General features: G+C 44.4%; 1 protein-coding gene across 1 annotated transcript in view; it reads left to right on the top strand.

The window, feature by feature from the left end:
* Positions 1 to 1,300: 1,300 nt before the first annotated feature.
* MARCHF10 (membrane associated ring-CH-type finger 10) overlaps positions 1,301 to 20,844 on the top strand; it is an 89,751-nt gene continuing 70,207 nt past the window's right edge. Inside the window, exons 1-2 of the mRNA XM_052658761.1 lie at positions 1,301 to 1,390; positions 15,199 to 15,318. Coding sequence (XP_052514721.1) covers positions 1,301 to 1,390; positions 15,199 to 15,318 — 210 coding nt within the window. The remainder of the gene's footprint in view (positions 1,391 to 15,198; positions 15,319 to 20,844) is intronic.

Genomic DNA, 20,844 nt, shown 5'->3' with positions numbered 1-20,844 from the left:
TGCCCGCTTCCACTCTTCCTCTGCCTCCTCCCCCGCCCTCCGTCCAGTCTCGGACCTTTTGCTGTTTCGGTTTTGGCTACAGCTTATAGGATCTTACTTAGTTCCCCAATCAGCGATTGAATCCAGGCCCCTGGCAGTGAGAACATGGAGTCCTAACCCCCGGACCACCAAGGAGTCCCCTGAAGGGAACTTTAAAAATGCAGATCTACTCATGTCCTCCCCCTGATTGGAACCTTCAAGTGGCTTTATATGACTGAATCCCACCTCCAAGGCCCCTTGTGAGCTGGGCCCACATTTTTAAAGTTCCCTTCCGTGGCTGCCCCGTCCCCTTCCTGCCCTGAAACCTCTGTACTTTTTGTCCTTTCTGTCCCAGATCCTTTCTGTCCCATTTCCAGCCCAGCTCACTCCTTAGCAAACCCAGTGTCCTTCCCTAAGGAAAACCTTGCCTCCCCCTCCTCCAATGACAGTTTCTCAGAGACCCCCGTGTTTCCGCTCCGTCACATTTATCAGCATCAGGGTCCACTGTCAGTGTCCCAAGACTGGGGTTTGAGCCCAGAGGGTCTCACACTAGTGCCTGTGCTCCAATCATGATGGATCCCAGGGATACTCAGGGATGAAAACCATCAGGACTTGGTTTTCATATGGCTGGGCCAAGAGAGGGCAGGGTGAAGGAAGCCCCCCAGGTTACTTCCTCGGGCAGCCTACTGGTTGATGCCAACATTCCCTCCTGAAAACTTGGGAGGAAGAGCAGTTTGTGAGAAAGTGATGTGGAGTCTGAAGGGGCTAGGGGACTACCATATTTGGTGCTGGCTTCCACTCTAGATTGAGAAACACAAAGGCCAGGGCCATGTCATCTTGCAGACCACCTGACCCCCATGCCCAGCGAAGTGCCTGAATTGGAATAGGGGTGTGATCATTGTAGAGTCCATGAGTTTACATGACCACGGGGCTCAGAGCTTCGGTCATTGCTAATCTAGCTAGGATCTTTTTTGTCATGTGGTCGAACTGCTTCTGCCGGTCTGACTCCCTCCGAGTAACCAGGACAGGCTGGCTGAAGCCAGCTGATGAAAGTGGCTACATGATTTATGTCTGGAACAAGAGGGCTGTAAGGGCATCAACACCCAGACAAAGAGTCCTTTGAGTCTGAAAGGAGCATCTGTGCCCTTCCAACAATGGACGTGAGATTAATAAGAGAATAAAAGCAATTATACCCAGAGAAGTCCCCAAATGGCAAAGCAACAAAGGGTTATATCACAGCGCATTTATTCATCTTCTATACGCAGGTCGGGGATTAAGAATCATGTTACACGAAGCAAAGGACAGGCAGAAGTTCGTCAGTGATGTTCAATATCTGCGGGACATGCAGCACAAGGTGGACTCAGAATACCAGGTAACAGCAGGCAGTGAGAAGTCTCCTCCGCCAACAGCATGAGGAGAGAAGTGGGGAAACAGTACTGGTACATGAGAAGCAGTAATAGGTTGCCAAAAGCCAAACCCCACACTTGGGACTTCCCTGGCGGTCCAGTGGTTAAGACTTCGCCTTCCAATGCAGGGGGTGCAGGTTTGATCCCTGCTCTGGGACCTAAGATCCCACATGCTTCAAAGCCAAAAAAAAAAAAAAAAAAGCAAAATGTAAAACAGAAGCAGTATATTAATGCATATACGTGGAATCTAGAACAATGGTACTGATGAACCTATTTGTAGGGCAGCAATGAGACGCAGACATACAGAACAGACTTGTAGACACAGGCGGGGAAGGAGAGGGTGGGACGAATTGAGAGAGGAGCATGGAAACATACACATTACCATGTGTGAAATAGATAGCTGGTGGGAAATTGCCTGTAGGTCACAGGGAGCTCAACCTGGTGCTCTGGGACAGCCTAGAGAAATGGGGATGAGGAGGTAGGAGCGAGGTTCAAGAGGGCGGTGGTGGGGAGCGATATATGTATACTTATGGCTGATTTGGGGAAGGAAATGGCCCATGGACCAAGAAGCCTGGTAGGCTACAGTCCATGGGGTCACTAAGCGTCAGACACGACTGACCAACTTCACTTTCACTTTTCACTTTCATGCATTGGAGAAGGAAATGGCAACCCACTCCCGTATTCTTGCCTGGAGAATCCCAGGGACGGCAGAGCCTGGTGGGCTGCCGTCTGTGTGGTCGCACAGAGTCGGACATGACTGAAGCGACTTAGCAGCAGCATGGCTGATTCAGGCTGTACAGCAGAAACCACCACAACATTGTAAAGCAATTATCTTCTAATTAAACATATATTTTTTTAAAAAACAGAAGCAATATTGTAACAAATTCAGTAAAAGATTTTAAAAATGGTCTGTAACAACAACAAAAAAATCTCAAACACCCACACATAACAGCTGTGTGACCAATGAAAAGTGACTTAACCTCTCAGAGTGTGTTTCCTCATCTGTACAATGGGGATAGTAGTGCCCACCCCTGCATTATACCATCATGGAAATGAAATACCATTTTTCAAGTATTTAGCCCAGGGCTTGGCACACAAACCTTATCAACAAATGACATCAGGGCTTAAATTGGATAGACCAGCAATCAAGAAAAAAAAGACATTAAGGAGTTAACTGGGTCACCCTACCATTTATCAAACAACACACCCTTCCGTTGTCCTGCAGCCAAAAGAAAGGTAGTTAACACATTCTACAACAAGCTAACTCTTCGTCACCCTAGTTACAGTGTTTACATGCAAAAACAAAACAGGGAGCCTGAGAAGTCATGATGTAATTAGCCAGAGCTGGCGTGGGACAAACCTGCCAGACTGGCTTGTGGGATTCTGGGAGCAGTTAGAAAGTGTCACTCAGCCCACTGGCTGGAGGTCACCCCTCAACAATCAAGGAGACACATCCTTAGCTTCAGCTGAGGATCAAAAAGTGCTCCTTCCCGAAGGAAAACCTAGACCTGTCATCATCAGGTTTTTCTCCTTCTTAGCAATTTCAAATATAACTGAACCTCCCGTGTCACCAAGGAAACCAGACCGATCTCAGTAACCTGATTTCACCTGTATAACACAGTTCAGCTCTGGGCCTGGAAATGAAGTCAGCAATTGCCTCCTACACTTGTCAGTCCACCTCCAAGGCTGTAGAATTGAGGGGATTTCTATAAGATAATAAGAACTTAAACATCCGAACTGGTCACATTGGGAGGCCCTCTGCTTTCCACCAAGATGCCTCTGCCACGGAGCCCAGGTTGGAAATACTTGCTTGACATTGTCTCCAAAACAGGCACGTAAGAAAATCAATCTTATTATTTGATGGTCTCTCCTGAAGAAAACCGCACAACCGCATGGCTTGGAGTCACTTGCAGCTTTATTTTCTAATCTCATTTGGGCTTTCAACACTGTGCTTGTTAATAAGGACACTTTCAACACTGTCTTCATAAATAATAATTATTATTAAGTGCCTACTGTGTCCTGAACGGGGCTTCCCTGGTGGCTCAAGTGGTAAAGAGTCCACGTGCTAACGCAGGAGACTTGGATTCGATCCCTGGGTTGGGATGATCCTCTGGAGAAGAAAATGGCAACCCACTCCAGTATTCTTGCCTGGGAAATCCTGTGGACAGAGGAACATGGCTGGCTACAATCCATGAGGCAGAAAAGAGTTGGACATGACTGAGCGAGTAAACAACAACATTCTGAACAAAGTCCCTTCTCTCCCCAAGTTCTTATTCGATGACTGAGAAACAAGCTACACACACAAGTAAATTAATATGTAAGACAATATAATATATATGATAAATATAATGAGGCCAGTAAAACAGAGGTAAAGAGGGTGGGGTGATGCTCTTTTGCACAGGCAAAGCATCTTCTTTGAGGAAATAACATTTGATCCTGGAGGTAAAATGATGGGAAAGAGCTGGTCAGAGCATCTTGAGTAGCAAGGAAGCAGGTGCAAAGGCCCTGTGGTGGGAACTAACGGTACAAACAAAAGAAGGTCAGCTTGGCTGAAACACGAAGGGAGGGTGTGGATAGGACCAGATCACATCGAGTCTCTCAGGACAAAGCTTGGTCTTTGGTGTTTACTCTTATCCCAGTGAGAATTATTGAACAGTTTAAAGCAGGAGAGTGGTATGACCTGATTTACCTTTTTAAAAAGATCACTTTGGGGGGTTCCCTGATGGTCCAGTGGTTAAAAATCTGCCTTGCAATGTGGGAGACACCAGTTTCATCCCTGGTGTGGGAGGATCCCGCAGGCCTCAGGGTAACTGAGGCCACGCACCACAGCTGTCAAGCTTGCATTCTGGAGCCCTGAGCCACAACTACTGAGCCCACATGCCTAGAGTCTGTGTTTCACAACAAAAGAATACACTGCACACCACAACCAGAGAACAGCTCCCCACTCGCCACAACTAGAGAAAGCTTGCATGGAACAATGAAGACCCAGAGGGGCCAGGAATAAATGAATTTAGAAAAAAGAAAAAGATCACTCTGGCTGTTGTGTAGGGAAAGGACTGAAAAGGGCAAGAGAAGCTGCAGAGAAGCTTGTAAGGAAACTGATAAAAATTTAGGCAAGACCAGTGGGGGTGGTGAGAAGCAGCCTGACCCAGGAAATATCAACAGAAGCTGCACAGACATCTTGCTGATAGGGAGGAAGAGTGAGGGAAAGAGGGATGAAGGATAACTCCAATATTTTCGTTGTCCATCAGTTCCCTCTATTATCACGGTTTAAACTTTATTTTTTTCAAACCTCCTATCCCTATACTTTCAACAAGGACCATCTCTCCCTGTTTTACACACACATGAAACCAAAAAACTTGAGGCCGACAGGTGGGACACCACTCAGCTCTTCCCCTTCCATCCCAGGATGCATGGGGGTGAAGGACACTCACTGCTGGGGCCAGACCTGAGAGCTTGGTCCATGCTCCTGTGTTCCCAGCCTGTCTCCATCATGGACCTCTCATCTGCATCCTTGGAATTCCTCCTTTTCTTACTGTCTCAGCCCACAAACATGTTCAACTCTCTCTCACACTGAGAACAAAAGAACAAAGCTGTCTGTGGACCATGTGTCCTTTTCCAGCCACAACCCTGGCACTTTATCTAGTCTCCATATGTCCCCAAACAGTCAGCTAGACTTGTGTCTCCACTCCCTGCTCCCTCGGGTGCATCCCATTACCTACTGGCCTGTTAGCCTGGCTGTCTCCTAAGGTCAGTAGTGAAAATCAGTGGATAACTTTTAACTCTTTGTTTTCTGAAGCTTTATCTGCATTTGGGGCCATTACTCTTTCTTTCTTGAAACATTACTTCTCTGGCTTCCTGACATCATGTTCTCCTAGTTTTCCTCCTGTTTCACTCACATTCTTCTCTCTACCCATCACGTGTTAATTCCCCTAGGTTTCCAGCAGCCCAGTTTTCTCCTAATTCACAATTTCTGTGGCCCGTCTCATCCCTTCCTATGTGTTTAACTACCACTCATACACTGATGGGGCTCGCCAGGTGGCTCAGTGGTAAAGAACCTGCCTGCCAGTGCAGGAGACATGGGGTCGATCCCTGGGTCTGGAAATCCTCCTGGAGAAGGAAATGGCAACACTCCAGTATTCTTGCCTGGGAAATCCCATGGACAGAGGAGCCTGGAGGGCTACAGTCCATGAGGTTGCAAAGAGAGTCAGACATGACTTAGCGACTAAACAATGGCAATCACATAGACCCATGACCTGTAATCCCGAGTCTTCTCAAAGTGTCAGAATCCCATACACACCTGCTTGCTGGATGGTTCCACCTGGGAGTCGGAAAGGCACACTGAATACAGCATGTCCATAGTGAATTCTTTGTGATCCATCCCCGATCATCCTCCTGTGTACCCCTTCTCCGAAGATGGTGGCCCAAGCCTTCCTTGACTCCTTTCTCTTTGTCACCACTCACAATCCCCCCACCCCGACCCCAGCCAGTTACCAAGTTCTGCTGAATTTACCTAAAAGCTCATGAACTTGTGCCTCCCTTCTCATCCTGTGGCCATTGCCCTGGTTCCAACCTCCATGGTTTATCTCCAAGTTTATTAAAATATCCTCATATCCGGCCTCCCTGCCTGCAGCCTTGCCACCTTTCAGATGGAAACGTATGGAAAATGAGAACTGAGTGTGCAATTCCATCGTTTTCCCCTCACACAGAGGCAGGTCCCAGACCCAAGAACCACAGAAAGAACAGCCCAATCCGCCACCACTTCTCTAACCTCCCTTCCCTGGTCCTTAGTCTCTCAGCAAGAGTGGTGAAGACCATAGTTTTAACTTAGAACTAGAGGGACCCTCCGTATTCCCATAGCACCCTCTTCAAAACAAAACAAAACCTTATTGAAGTGTAATTTACATAGCATAAAATTCACCTGTTTTAAGTTTAAATTGACCAAGTTTGCTGCCATCACCATCATCTCATTTTAGAACATTTCTATCACTCCAATTCCAAAGCACCCTTTTCATACCTCTTTTTCATCGTTGATGAAATTGTATTGGAATTGTCTTTTGTATGTCTTTCTATCAAACTGGACCACAACTTCTTCAGGGAAGGACAGAGTCACTTTCCTGTGTTGAATTGAATGCCTTGTCATTGATGAAAGCCAGCATTAGCGAACTTGACCACCAACAATGTTTATCAGACACAGGTCCAGCTGACTTGTAACTAATCCTGAAAGTCAAATCTGCCTTCACTGAGCATTTTCAAAACCACTCACCACAAGGTCTACAAAAATAAATTTGATTGTCCTTAATATGTTCTGAGGAGTGTCGAATTAAGTATATAGCAACCCACAGAAACTACTTTGATGGGAATAGTGATGAGTTATATTATCGACTCTGTCCCTCGCCTTCTTCCAGAAAAGATTTAAAGTAGAGATTTAAGAATCAGTTGCATGGGACTTCCCTGGTGGTCCAGTGGTCAAGACTTCACCTTCCAACAGAGGGGCTGCGAGTTCAATTCTTGGTCGAAGAGCTAAGATCCCACATGCCTTGCAGGCAAAAACAAACAAACAAACAAAAAAACAAAACATGAAACAGAAGCAATACTGTAACAAATTCAATAAAGACTTTAAAAATGGTCCACATCGGAAAAAAAAAAAATCAGTTGCATGACTTTAATGACCCCCTCAATAACTTGGTCCATATACAACCTGTGTGTATTTAGATAATTTACTTAGATAGACTGCACTGGGTAGACACTGAAACCCTGGGGCATCAGTGAGCTTGGCCAGTTACTTGTGGAAACCCCAGCTTTTACTCGGAGCCCAGTGACGTGCAAGGGACTCCCCATTTCAGGGTGTACAATAGTGTAAGGCCTAATAACCAGATGTGACTCCCAAATCATAGACCTTTGCCACATATGCCTTCCTGTGCTGGACTTGTCTTTAATGAACTAGAGCAAATTGAAGCCCTTAGAAACCTGCTGTACACACTATTCCTGCAACTGCCTAAAATACTCTTCAGGCTGGTATGCCCCAAATTAGCAGTGCCTTTACAGGTCTGTCTGTTAGCAGCAGGAGAGGAAGGTTAAACCTACCCTGAGTTATTCTGATGCTGTTCCTCTCAGTAGTTGGGTGGGACACTTTTGAAAAACCAAGAGGAAATAAACATCTATTTGGCATATTACATGCTATTTCAGAATCTGGTAGCTAGTACGTAATTATACACCATCTCAGAATTTGGCTCTATTTCTTCAAGGGTGTTCATGCTGTTTAGCTTTTTATTTCCCCTTCTTTTGGTCAAATGTGTTTATGAAGCTTGTGGCAAAATGTAGCCGTTAACGTCCACTGAAAGCTAGAAAGAAAGATTACACCTGGCATTTCAGGATGATTTTCTAGACTCTATCAAATGTGTTCAAACGGGTTTCACTTCATGTTGCTTATTTTTCATTTGGATTCTTTCAAGTACAGATCAAAACCTAATATGATGATATAAACTTGTTTAAGGATGTAATGGGTCACTGCGCCAGGTGGCACGAGTCTGGGGGCTATTCACTCGGGGGGTTGAGGGAACAGAGATAATCCAGCTTTTTCTCCTGCAGGAGTCATGGGGAGGGATATGTGACATGTGCATTCCTCTACTCTTCATAGAACAAACAAACAAACTCACCGGAGGGGAATAGCATATCCAACTGTTTTTCACACCTTTGATTTCTCAACCTCTTAAAACTGATAAACTTTGATAATGTCCCCAGTGATAATTAAAAGCCCAAACTCTGAGTTAGGCATGTTGGATCATTGTTGTTATTGAGTCACTCAGTCGTGTCCGACTCTGCAACCCCATGAACTAGAGCCCACCAGACTCCTCTGGCCATGGGATTCTCCAGGCAAGAATACTGCAGTGGGTAGCCATCCCCTTCTCCAGGGCACCTTCCCAACCCAGGGATCAAACCGGAGTCTTCTGCATTGGCAGGTGGATTCTTTACCACTGAGCCACCAGGGTAGCCCGTGATGGATCATAAGAACAATTAAAAGCAACTGAAGGCTGTGGCAAGTCCTGCTTCTCAAAATGCTTGTGGGGTTCGAGTAACAATAACCTTGCTGATGAAGATGTAGAGTTGGGTCATCACTACAATGCTTTTTAGACCAGAACCGTGAAGCTGGAAGAGTTCCTGGGGTGTGTGACTTCCTAAGGTACCAGGAGCCCAAATGATGACTAGAAGAATGGGGCTGGTAATAAAAGGGACAAAAGAAACTTTGAGCATCCCTTTGGGTTCAGAAAGCTGTAATTCTGAAGCAAATGGTTTACAGAGGTAGCCTGCATGACTGGGCTTGGCAGCTCCTCAGTTGGCTGCTGAGGGGATGGGCGGGCTTAGCAAGCAGACCTCTACTTCTAGGGCAGAAAAACAAGGATGAACGTCAGGCCTGCAAGAAGAGTCTTTCTTCTTCCACAGCCAAGGTTGGAGTCACCTTATTTGGCAAGAGCAGACTTTAGAAAAAGGAGTACACCCAGATGTGGGATTGGAAACAATTAGAGGTTGATCAAGACTATGATGAAGATGGTAGTGGTGATGATGATGGTGGTGGTGGTAGATGGTGATGATGCTGAGTTTTACTGAATGCTACAGTGAGCCAACCACTCTGCTAAGCATCTTACCAACAGTCCCTCAGGCTCTCCCTGCAGTCTTGCAGCGCAGAGACACCTCCATCCCAAAGATGAGAGAAGCAAGAATCTATGGAGTTAGTCAGCTTGCCCAAGGTCACAGTGCTAGAAAGTGGCAGAGCTGGGTCCTGTCATGTTTACCCATACTGAGTTACAGTGAATCACAAAACCCTCGTCGTCCCCCGCAGGCACATAGGCACGTTTGTTTTCCGGCCCCACAATGGTAGCTTCTGCACAGAAGGCAACCTGACAGCACGTGTTACAGTCAGAAGGATGGGTTTGGGGGTCCAGAGGGTGAGCACCAAAGGGGGAGTGAAGGAAGAAGCCCCAGTTCTCCCCAGAAAGAAGAAACAAGGCGTTACCTGGAGCCTCCATTTCAAGACCCAGCCAGTTCTTGCCACAAGAACAGAAACTTATTTATAGCACTCTAGCTCCAGACACATGAAACTGAAAGAGAAATAAAGTCCCAGGGTGAGGGGAGCCCCTGGTGATGATGAATTACAAATCTTTTCCTTCTCCCCATCCTGGGGATTTCACACTTCTCAGCCCCTATCCCTTCAGGACCCTCCAAGCAGAAACCGCATCAACATCAGAAAACAACAACAAAAAATCATTCACATGTACAAATGGGTACACCCATTTGTGTGTACTCCCTGGGTAGGGCTGGGGGGTATGGCTAGATTGTGTGTACACCCATTTGTGTGTACTCCCTGGGTAGGGCTGGGGGGTATGGCTAGATTCTTGCTGCTTCTAGGACTGGAAGTCCGAACTTAGCTCTGTCCCCATGTCCCCTTCTCAGCAAAACTGTAACTTGGAGAGGACTAATGTTTGATTTACATGGAAAGATTGCTTGGCTGTTTCAAGATTAAAATTAGAAAGTACCTACCTTGCCACTGGTTTCTTCTCCTGCTCCTCTATGAGAGAAGGTGGAGGGGTGGGGAGAACTAGAGGGGAAAAACATTTTTTTTCAACATTGCAAATCATTCTATTCCTACTCCCCTTTTAGTAAAGAAATATTTGAGTCGCATGCATTCTTGGAGAGAAGTTTCAAAAAACACTCAGCCCACAAGAATTCTGTTCATCCCACAAAATCTGCCTCGGTCCTGCATGCAGTTGCTAATACGGGCTCCTCCACTTTCAGCCTATCAGCATTTCCTTTCCCAGCCTCTAATACAAGGGTAACAGAGACCTCTGAGGCTCCAGGAAACAATACTACAGGCTGGGGCTCCCCTGCCCCCAACAGGAGCTCCACCACTCATCATAAAGAAATAGGCAAAAAGAGGCCCATATTTAGTTGGACTTTCCTGACCTCTCCAGCTGACTCTTTTTAGTTTTAGCTTGGTTAATTCTATCATTTGGTGTCTGTTTAACTTATTATAGTTACTATTCAGTATCAGGGGCAGGGTGTTCTTATTTAAATTATTCATTAAAACAAACACTGTCCAGAATTATTTAAAAGGCTTGCTATCTATTGAATAATGGCATCATTTTTGAAAATAACAAACTGAGGGCTGAAATCAAGATTGCTGAGAGAAGTATCAACAACCTCAAATAAGCAGAAAATACCATTCAAATGGCAGAAAGTAAAGAGGAGCTAAAGAGCCTCTTGATGAGGGTGAAAGAAGAGAGTGAAAAGGCTGGCTTAAAACAGAACATTCAGAAAACTAAGATCGTGGCACCCAGTCCCATCACTTCATGGCAAGTAGATGGGGAAATAGTGGAAACAGTGACAGATTTTATATTCTTGGGCTCCAAAATCACCGCGGATGGTGCCTGCATCCACGAAATTAAAAGACGCTTGCTCCTTGGAAGAAAAGCTATAACAAACCTAGACAGTATTAAAAAGCAGAGACATCACTTTGCTGACAAAGGTCCATATAGTCAAAGCTATGGGTTTTCCAGTAGTCATGTATGGATGTGAGAGTTGGACCGTAAGGAAGGCTGAGTGCTGAAGAATTGATGCTTTTGAACTACGGTGCTGGAGAAGACTCTTGAGAGTTCCTTGGACAACAAGGAGATCAAATCAGTCAATCCTAAAGGAAATCAACTCTGAATATTCACTGAAAGGAACTGATGCTGAAGCTCCAGGCCACATGATGCAAAGAGCCAACTCATTGGAAGAGACCTTGATGCTGGGAAAGACTGAGGGCAGGAGGAGAAGGGGCGGCAGAGGATGAGATGTTTGGATGGTATCACCAACTCAATGGACAAGAGTTTGAGCATACTCTTAGAGATAGTGAAGGACAGGGAAGCCTGGCATGCTGCAGTTCATGGGGTCACAAACAGTTGGACAGAACTTGGAGATTGAACAACAACAAGGGGAAAAATTCCACCATTTTGGAGTGTTCTCTCTTTCCAAGCAAGGTGGGGTAAAATTACACCTTTCTCCTAAGTATCCAGGATTCACCTTGCTGCAGGTACCACCTGGCCGCTGTAGATGAACCCTGAGACCAGCGCTTCACTTGCCAATCAGTTTTGAAGCACAGTGTAACTGATTCTCTGTTCCCAAGTCCAAGTGGTAAATGTTTTGTTAATATCAGGTCATTTCTACTCTTAACCTTGTGGCAGAATATTGGCTTTCCCCTTGGCCATGAAATTCTGGCAAATCCTTCAAGGAAGGTGATGCATTTTCTAACAGAGGGAAAAACATGGGGAAGAAATCTTTCCTTTCTTAACTCAGGCAGGAAAAGGGAGATGTCAGGCCTGGTTTAGAAATAAGATTGTCTTTATGCTGCATTTCTTTACTGTAGCAGTGGATAATTTGGCTCTGGCAGGACTAAGGTGAGTTCAATTATTGGACCTATAGAAATTCTGCAACAAGTTTTGCTATATTGCAGTATTTAAAATGTCAGTTGAGGGCTTCCTTGGCAGCTCAGTGGTAAAGAATCCACCTGCCAGTACAGGGCTCATGGGTTTGATCCCTGATCAGGGAAGATCCCACATGCCATGGAGCAGCTAAGACGGTGCACCGCAACTGTTGAGCCTGTGCTCTAGAGCCCAGGAGCCCTCGAGCCCTGGAGCCCATGCTCTGCAACAATAGAAGCCACCGCAATGAGAAGCCTGCACACCGCAACTAGAGTATGCCCCGCTCGCTGCAACTAGAGAAAGCCAGCACAGCAATGAAGACCCAGCACAACCAAAAATAAATAAATAAGTAAAGTTCTTTTTAAAAAGTGATGATGAAACAATTGGAAGGGAAACCATATGCAAAGAGAGGAAGGGAAGGAGGAAGAGATGAGAAGAGAAGAGAAATAAATCAGGGTCCATACTTCACATAGGGCTTCCCAGCTGGCACTAGTGGTAAAGAACCCACCTGCCAATGCAGGAGATGCGCGTTCCATCCCTGGGTTGCGGAAGGTCCCCTGGAGAAGGGTACGGCAACCTGCTCTAGTATTCTTGCCTGGAGAATCCCATGGATAGAGAAGCCTAGTTGGGCTAGTCCATAGGATTGAAAAGAGTCAGACATGACTGAAGTCACTTAGCATGCATATTCATATCATGGTGGTGGTTTAGTCACTAAGTTGTGTCTCACTCTTGCAACCCCATGGACTGTAGCCCACCAGGTTCCTCTGTCCATAGGATTTTCCAGGCAAGAATACTGGAGTGGGTTGCCATTTTCTTCTCCAGGAGATCTTCCAGACCCAGGGATTGAACCCAGGTCTCCTGGGCTGAAAGCAGATTCTTTACCAACTGAGCCACCAGGGAAGCCCTTCGTATCATATATAAAGTTAATTCCAAATATATTATAGGTCTATATGTAAAACTGTAAAACTTTTAGGAAAAAAAATAGGAGAAAGGCTTTGTTACCTTGGGTTATGAAGAGTGTCCTTAGATTCACCAAAGCACTATGCAAAAATAAATAAAAATTTAAAAGCCAGATAAAGATAAATATCATATGAATATCGCTCATGTGTAGAATCGTTAAAAACAAAAGAAGAAATCATTCATACAAATGAACTTATATACAAAACAGAAATAGACCCACAGACATAGAAAACAAATTTATGGCTACCAAAGGGGAAGCGAGGGAAGGATAAATTAGGAGTTTGGAATTAATATAAACACACTACTACATATAAAATAGATAATCAACAAGTACCTACTATATACAGGGAACTATACTCAGTATTTTGTAACAACCTATATGGGAAAAGAATCTGAAAAAAGTGATTCATATATCTGAATTACTTTGTTGTACACCGGAAACTAACACAGCATTGTATATCAACTATACCTCGAAAACAAAAAATCCATTGACATGCCCATATAACACAATAGCCTTGGGTTTTGTTCAGTCCTAACACTGGAGAGCAAAAAAGTTGGCTTAAAGCTCAACATTCAGAAAACTAAAATCATGGCATCCAGTCCCATCACTTCATGGGAAATAGATGGGGAAACAGTGGAAACAGTGTCAGACTTTATTTTTTTGGGCTCCAAAATCACTGCAGATGGTGACTGCAGCCATGAAATTAAAAGATGCTTACTCCTTGGAAGAAAAGTTATGACCAACCTAGATAGTATATTCAAAAGCAGAGACATTACTTTGCCAACTAAGGTCCGTCTAGTCAAGGCTATGGTTTTTCCTGTGGTCATGTATGGATGTGAGAGTTGGACTGTGAAGAAGGCTGAGCGCCGAAGAATTGATGCTTTTGAACTGTGGTGTTGGAGAAGACTCTTGAGAGTCCCTTGGACTGCAAGGAGATCCAACCAGTCCATTCTGAAGGAGATCAGCCCTGGGATTTCTTTGGAAGGAATGATGCTAAGGCTGAAACTCCAGTACTTTGGCCACCTCATGCGAAGAGTTGACTCATTGGAAAAGACGCTGATGCTGGGAGGGATTGGGGGCAGGAGGAGAAGGGGACGACTGAGGATGAGATGGCTGGATGGCATCACGGACTCAATGGACGTGAGTCTGAGTGAACTCCGGGAGATGGTGATGGACAGGGAGGCCTGGCATGCTGTGATTCATGGGGTCGCAAAGAGTCGGACACGACTGAGCGACTGAACTGAACTGAACTGAATACTGGAAGAGAAATATTTTGGTACTAAATTTTGTTTTAAAAAATGGGACAATTCTTCGGTTGTTTTATTTATTTTTGCATTTGGGAATAGATAGTTCCCTCCAGAACAAAAAGGAAATTTAGCTAACATTAAGTGCTAGATGCTGGGGGATTCAAAAGATAAGACATGGTCTTTTACCCTCAGGATTTCTTGCTAATCAGCAGGAGAAACAGGCTCAAAAAATAAAACTAAATACAATAGTGGAACAGTTGCATAATTCAAGTCACGTACGTATACAGGAGCAATTAACAGGGCCTGGGGAAGAACATACCCTGAGTCAGGGTAAACCACAGGGATGAGATGCCCTATGAGCTGGTTCTTAGCAGATAAGCAGGGTTTGCCAAGAAAGCATGCTGCAAAAGCTATTCCAAGTGGAAGGAACAGCCTGTACTAAAGCTCTCACGTGTGAAAATCCTTATCCTGTAGCTGGAAATCTACAGAATTCTTACCCTGTAGCTTGGAATCTGACCCAAGGGGTTACAGAGCAATGAAGGTGAGCATGAGTAGAATGAAGATAGTAAGAACGAGGGGAGGGATAAATTAGGAGTTTGGGGATTAACAGATACACACTACTATATATAAAATAAACAACAAGGACCTGTTGTATAGCACAGGGAACCATATTCAATATCTTGTAGTAACCTATAGAATCTAAAGAATATGTGTGTATAAATTAACATTGTGTGTAATAACATTGTAAATTAACCATACTTCAGTTTTTAAAAAAAAAAAGGAGGCTGAGAACAGAAAGAGAAGTAAGTACAGTGTTCTAGGAAGAGCTAGAAGGCAGCTCTAAAAGGCAGCTTTGGGGTAAGTACTTGACAAAATGCCTCTGTTGTTTGAATTTATGAAGGCAGCAGCTAATATTCTTGACCTGGCATTTAGGGCAAAGAGAGGAGGAAATGATGCCTGGGTATCTTTACACCTGATAAGAGGTATTGGTAACACTTAGAGATGGACGTCTGTATTGCATGTTCCTCATAATAGGCATTCCAAGCGTAAAGTTATCAGAGCTAGTTGTAGACCTAAGCCAAAGGAACATTTTTGTTTTTATTCTGCAGGCTTGTCTAAGACGACAGGAATACAAAAGAGACCCAAATGAGAAGAAACGAGATCAATTTTGGGGGCAAGAGACAAATTTTGAGAGATCCCGGTTTTCAAGCGGGTCATCTTCCAAACAGGTACTTAGAACTCTGGGAGACACTTTTTGCTGCAGAGGGTGTGTGTGTGTATGTGTGTCTGTGAAGAATTTCAAAGGGCAGGGCAGGGAGAGACAGCGGCAGAAGCTCTCATCCTGGGTACCATCCCTACCAGGCCTGCTCCTCCTCTGCTGTGTGACCCTCCCTCTTTACCCTGTTGAGTCTCACTCTTCTTTCCTATATATAAAGGGTACAGTGGAGAGGTACCATCCAAATCAGAAACGCTGTGGCCATTTAAGAGCTGGAAGCACTGGGCCTTCTAAAGTGCAGTATCATATCTATATACCTATATCTCTGGCTACTTGATCTGTCTATATGGAGACATATGCAGGCTTATGATCTTACCCATTGCATTGCTTAGTATAGATTTTATTTCAAATAGAGTAAAATGCAGTAATAATTGCATCATGTAATAACTAGAAATTGTTCAAGGATTTTTGTCTGGATGATACTAATAAATAAGACAACCAATATAGGAACTTCCCTGGTGGTCCAGTGGTAAAGAATCCAGTTGCCAAGGCAGGGGGCACAGGCTCAATCCCTGGTGTGGGAAGACTCCACATGCCTCGGGGCAACAAAACCTGTGTGCCAGAATTCCCAGCCCTCGTGCTGCAACTAGATTATGCCCCACAAGAGAACCCACCGCAGAGAGTGAGAAGCCTGTGTACGGCAACAAAGACCTGGTGCAACCAAAAATAAATATAAATAAACAAAGTTAAAACAAATAAGATCAGGAATCTGCCTGCAAAGGAGGAGGCCCAGGTCCAATCCCTGGGTGGGGAAGATCCCCTGCAGAAGGAAATGGCAACCCACTCCAGTATTCTTGCCGGGAAAATTACATAGACAGAGGAGCCTGGTGGGCTACAGTCTATGGGGCTGCAAAGAGTCGGACAAGACTTAGCCACCAGACTACTCCAACATAACAGCAATATGAAAATGATAACAGTAGTAATAGTTACCATCACTTGAGTGATTACAATGTTCCAGTATCATGCTAGGCACTTTTACCTATTCATTTATTTAATTCTCATAAATCTCTTTGCAGGTTATAGCCTCATTTTATAGATGAGAAAACTGAGCCTTAGAAAAATTAAGAAAGTTTACCTAAGATTTCACAGCCAGTATGCCCTGGTGGCTCAAACAGTAAAGAATCCACCTGCAATGCAGGAGACCCGGGTTTGACCCCTGAGTCAGGAAGATCCCCTAGATCTTCAGGTCAGGAAGATCTTTCTTCCCCTGGAAAAGGAAATGGCAACCCACTCCATTATCTTTGCCTGGAGAATTCCATGGACAGAAGAGCCTGATGAGCTAGTCTATGGGGTTGCAAAGAGTCAGACACGACTCAGCAACTAACACACACACACACACACACACACACACACACACAGATTCCTTTCCAGGCAGTCTGACCCCTGAGAGGGTGGCTCTGAACCACTGAGCTGAAATATGTATGATCATATTTCATGTTTAAGATCTTATCTGTGTAAGGTTTTACTTATCCTATGTAAGCACTGAATACCGCAGGCTGCATTCAATACTGGTTGTTAGTATGGAGAACTGACTTAAGATGAGTAATATGCCTTTTATGAATTCTTATTTAATATTTTATGCCTAAAATATACTCTGGAGGATGGACTCTTTTCTATCAGTGGTGTGGATCCCTGAGATAGATCCTGGATACCTGATATCAATCAAGTTCTCGTTGGGATTTCTTCCCTAATCTAGGACCTTCACATAGCAGTTATTTAATGTTCAAAGGACACCTTCAAAACATCAGTGACTGATGATTATGGGAGAGACCCATACTCCCTATTAAGGAACATAAGATTGCGCAATAAAACGTTCCCCCTAAAGCCCGAAGGTGAAAGAAACTACCTCACAATATTGGCAGCTCTGAGAAGAGCACGCTGCCTGCATCTTTCCCTGTTTGTTGTTATTGTTTAGTCGTTAAGTTGTGTCTGACTCTTTTGTGATCCCATAGATGGTAGCCCATCAGGCTCCTCTGTCCAAGGGATTTCCCAGGCAAGAATGCTGGTGTGGGTTGCCATCTCCTACTCCAGGGGATCTTCCCGACCTGGGATCAAACCCACATCTTCATTGGCGGGCACAGTCTTTTCCACTGAGCCACCAGGGAAGCCCACCTTTTCCTGTTAGTCAAGGACTAAATAAAATGCCTGGTGCTGATTAAACTTAGGGAGTGAGATTAATCCAAAATTTAAATCTAGTTTGGCTAGAACAACACATTTTTAGCATTACGATAAATTCTCCCAGTTTTGCACTTAGAAACAAAAATCAAGGACAGATGAAAACAAAAAAAAAAGTAACGTAATTTCAGTCGAACAGTAGCACGTAGCAATCTTCCTAGACTGGAATTACTAAACAAATAGGCAGCTGGGTTCTTCTTCTATTTTCATGCAAAGTCTCACGTGCAGAGTCTTGGCCATTTTGCACAGCAACACTCATGCATTTGGGATATTCTAGGACTTGAAGTTTCATGCTGTAAAAATTACTCATTCTTTAAGGCAGGCATCTCCAACCTCCAGGATCTAATCCCTGATGATCTGAGGTGGAGCTGATGTAATAATAATAGAAATCAGTGCACAATAAATGTAATGTGCTTGAATCATCCTGAAATCATCCCCCTACCCCTGATTTGTGGAAAAATTGTCTTCCACGAAACTGGTCCCTGGTGCCAAAAAGATTGGGGACTGCTGCTTTAAGGCAGCATTGCAAAATACTCAGACCACATCTAAAAAAGGACTCAGCTGTACATATAAAAGTAATTATGAAATAAAGACAAAAATATGTGGTGAACTGCATAAAACTGGCAATTTCTAAAGCCCAAGGACAGGATTTTTCACGTTGGCTTTGTGTCATGGCACCTCAGTATGTCAGAGAACTCAAAACATGACTGAATACTCCCGATTTTTTCCAGATGATGCTGTCCCAAGGGCTTGGGTATTGATTGTACAAGTGCCAGGGCTGCCCTGATGGCCTGTCTGCATTGCAGGAGACTGGGGTTCTATCCCTGGGTTGGGAAGATATCCTGGAGAAGGCAATGGCTACCCACTGCTTGGAGAATTTCATGGACAGAGGAGCCTGATGGGCTATAGTCCATGGGGTTGCCAAGAGTCAGACGCAACTGACATTTTCAGTTTTCACTGTTGTATAAGTGCCTTCCAGGCTGCACCTTCTCTATCAGGAAAAGCGACAAAACACTGCTACATTTAAAATGGATAATCAACAAGGGCCTACTGTAAAGCACATGGAACTCTGCTCAACATTATGTGGCAGCCTGTATAGGAGGGGAGTTTAGAACTGGACATGGAACAACAGGCTGGTTCCAAATAGGAAAAGGAGTATGTCAAGGCTGTATATTGTCACCCTGCTTATTTAACATATGTGCAGAATACATCATGAGAAACGCTGGGCTGAAGGAAGCACAAGCTGGAATTAAGACTGCCGGGAGAAATATCAATAACCTCAGATATGCAGATGACACTACCCTTATGGCAGAAAGTGAAGAACTAAAGAGCCTCTTGATGAAAGTGAAAGAGGAGAGTGAAAACGTTGGCTTAAAGCTCAACATTCAGAAAACTTAAATCATGGCATCCGGTCCCATCACTTCATGGCAAATAGATGGGGAAACAGTGGAAACAGTGGCTGACTTTATTTTTCCGGGCTCCAAAATCACTGCAGATGGTGATTGCAGCCACGAAATTAAAAGACGCTTACTCCTTGGAAGGAAAGTTATGACCAACCTAGTCAGCATATTGAAAAGAGAGACATTACTTTGCCAACAAAGGTCCATCTAGTCAAGGCAATGGTTTTTCCAGTAGTCTTGTATGGATGTGAGAGTTGGACCATAAAGAAAGCTGAGCACCTAAGAATTGATGCTTTTGAACTGTGGTGATGAAGAAGACTCTTGAGAGTCCCTTGGACTGTGAGGAGATCCAACCAGTCCATTCTAAAGGAGATCAGTCCTGGGTGTTCACTGGAAGGACTGATGTTGAAGCTGAAACTCCAACTTTGACCACCTGATGCGAAGAGCTGACTCATTTGAAAAGACCCTGATGCTGGGAAAGATTGAAGGCGGGAGGAGAAGGGAACGACAGAGGATGAGATGGTTGGATGGCATCACCGACTCGATGGACATGGGTTTGGGTGGACTCCGGGAGCTGGTGATGGACAGGGAGGTCTGGTTGGACACGACTGAACGCCTGAACTGAACTTGGAAGGGAATGGATACACGTATATGTATAACTGAGTCCCTTTTCTGTTCACCTGAAGCTATCACATTATTTGTTAATAGGCTACACCCCAGTACAAAATAAAAAGTATTTTTTTAAATCAGAAAAAATAATAGTGATTAACCCAATTAATATTTCTTACAAACCTATAAAATTATTATATCAATTTTACTGAATTTATCCATATTATAAATAATGAGGGCAGTCATAACCCTATTTAAACCCTATTTATTAATAAGCTAAGGACTTACGTGAAGAAGGAAATGGCAACCCACTTCAGTATTTCTTGCCTGGAGAATTCCACGGACAGGGGAGCCTGGTGGGCTACAGTCCATGGGGTCGCAAAGAGTTGGACATGACTGAGCACACACACGTAAGGACTTAAGTACCAAGATAGATTCTCTAAGTCATTAATCACAAAACATTGGATTGGCAATAAATGTGGGAATATTTTATCCTACAAAGTAATATTTAATTAAAGGAAAACTAAAGGGTTGATTTACAAGGTTAAAAAAAAAAAGTGACGAAATTCGAGTTTTCCACAGTGAATTTCACCTCTGCTTCACTCCCTGTATTAGAGACATTCCTTGCAGGATCTTGGAGGGGTTTGCCTCTGGATACAAAAGTGCAGGCAGGGCAAGGGGAGGGGAGATATAACTCAAGGCATCCTTCTCAACAGCCATCTGGCTTGTGTGCTCATAATGCTAATCACTCCTCACTCCATCTTTTGACTTCTGCCTGGTACAAGTGAAGCCAGAGAACCCTTATGTTAGCAGTCCTCAACCTTTCTGGCACCAGACACCAGTTTTGTGGAAGACAGTTTTTCCACAGACTCGGGGGAAGGGGATGGTTTGGGGGGATGAGTCAAGCATATTACATTTATTATGCACTTTATTTCTATTATTATATTATGATGTACAATGAAATGATTATACAACTCACCATAATGCAGAATCGGTGGGATTTACTATGGTCTCTGTGCAGTCAAACCTCTCTGCTAATAATAATCGGTATTTGCAGCCTTTCCCCAACAGTAGCTAGCATCACCACCTCAGCTCCACCTCAGGCCATCAGGCATTAGATTCTGATCAGGACCGTACAACCTCCTGCTGCTGCTGCTAAATCGCTTCAGTCGTGTCCAACTCTGTGAGACCCCATAGACGGCAGTCCACCAGGCTCCTCTGTCCCTGGGATTCTCCAGGCAAGAATACTGGAGTGGGGTGCCATTGCCTTCTCCAATGCATGCATGCATGCTAAG

Source organism: Budorcas taxicolor, chromosome 19 (assembly GCF_023091745.1).
Source record: "Budorcas taxicolor isolate Tak-1 chromosome 19, Takin1.1, whole genome shotgun sequence".
NCBI lineage: Eukaryota > Metazoa > Chordata > Mammalia > Artiodactyla > Bovidae > Budorcas > Budorcas taxicolor.
Note: the sequence above shows the minus strand (reverse complement) of the source record. Positions and strands in the feature narration are given on the sequence as shown.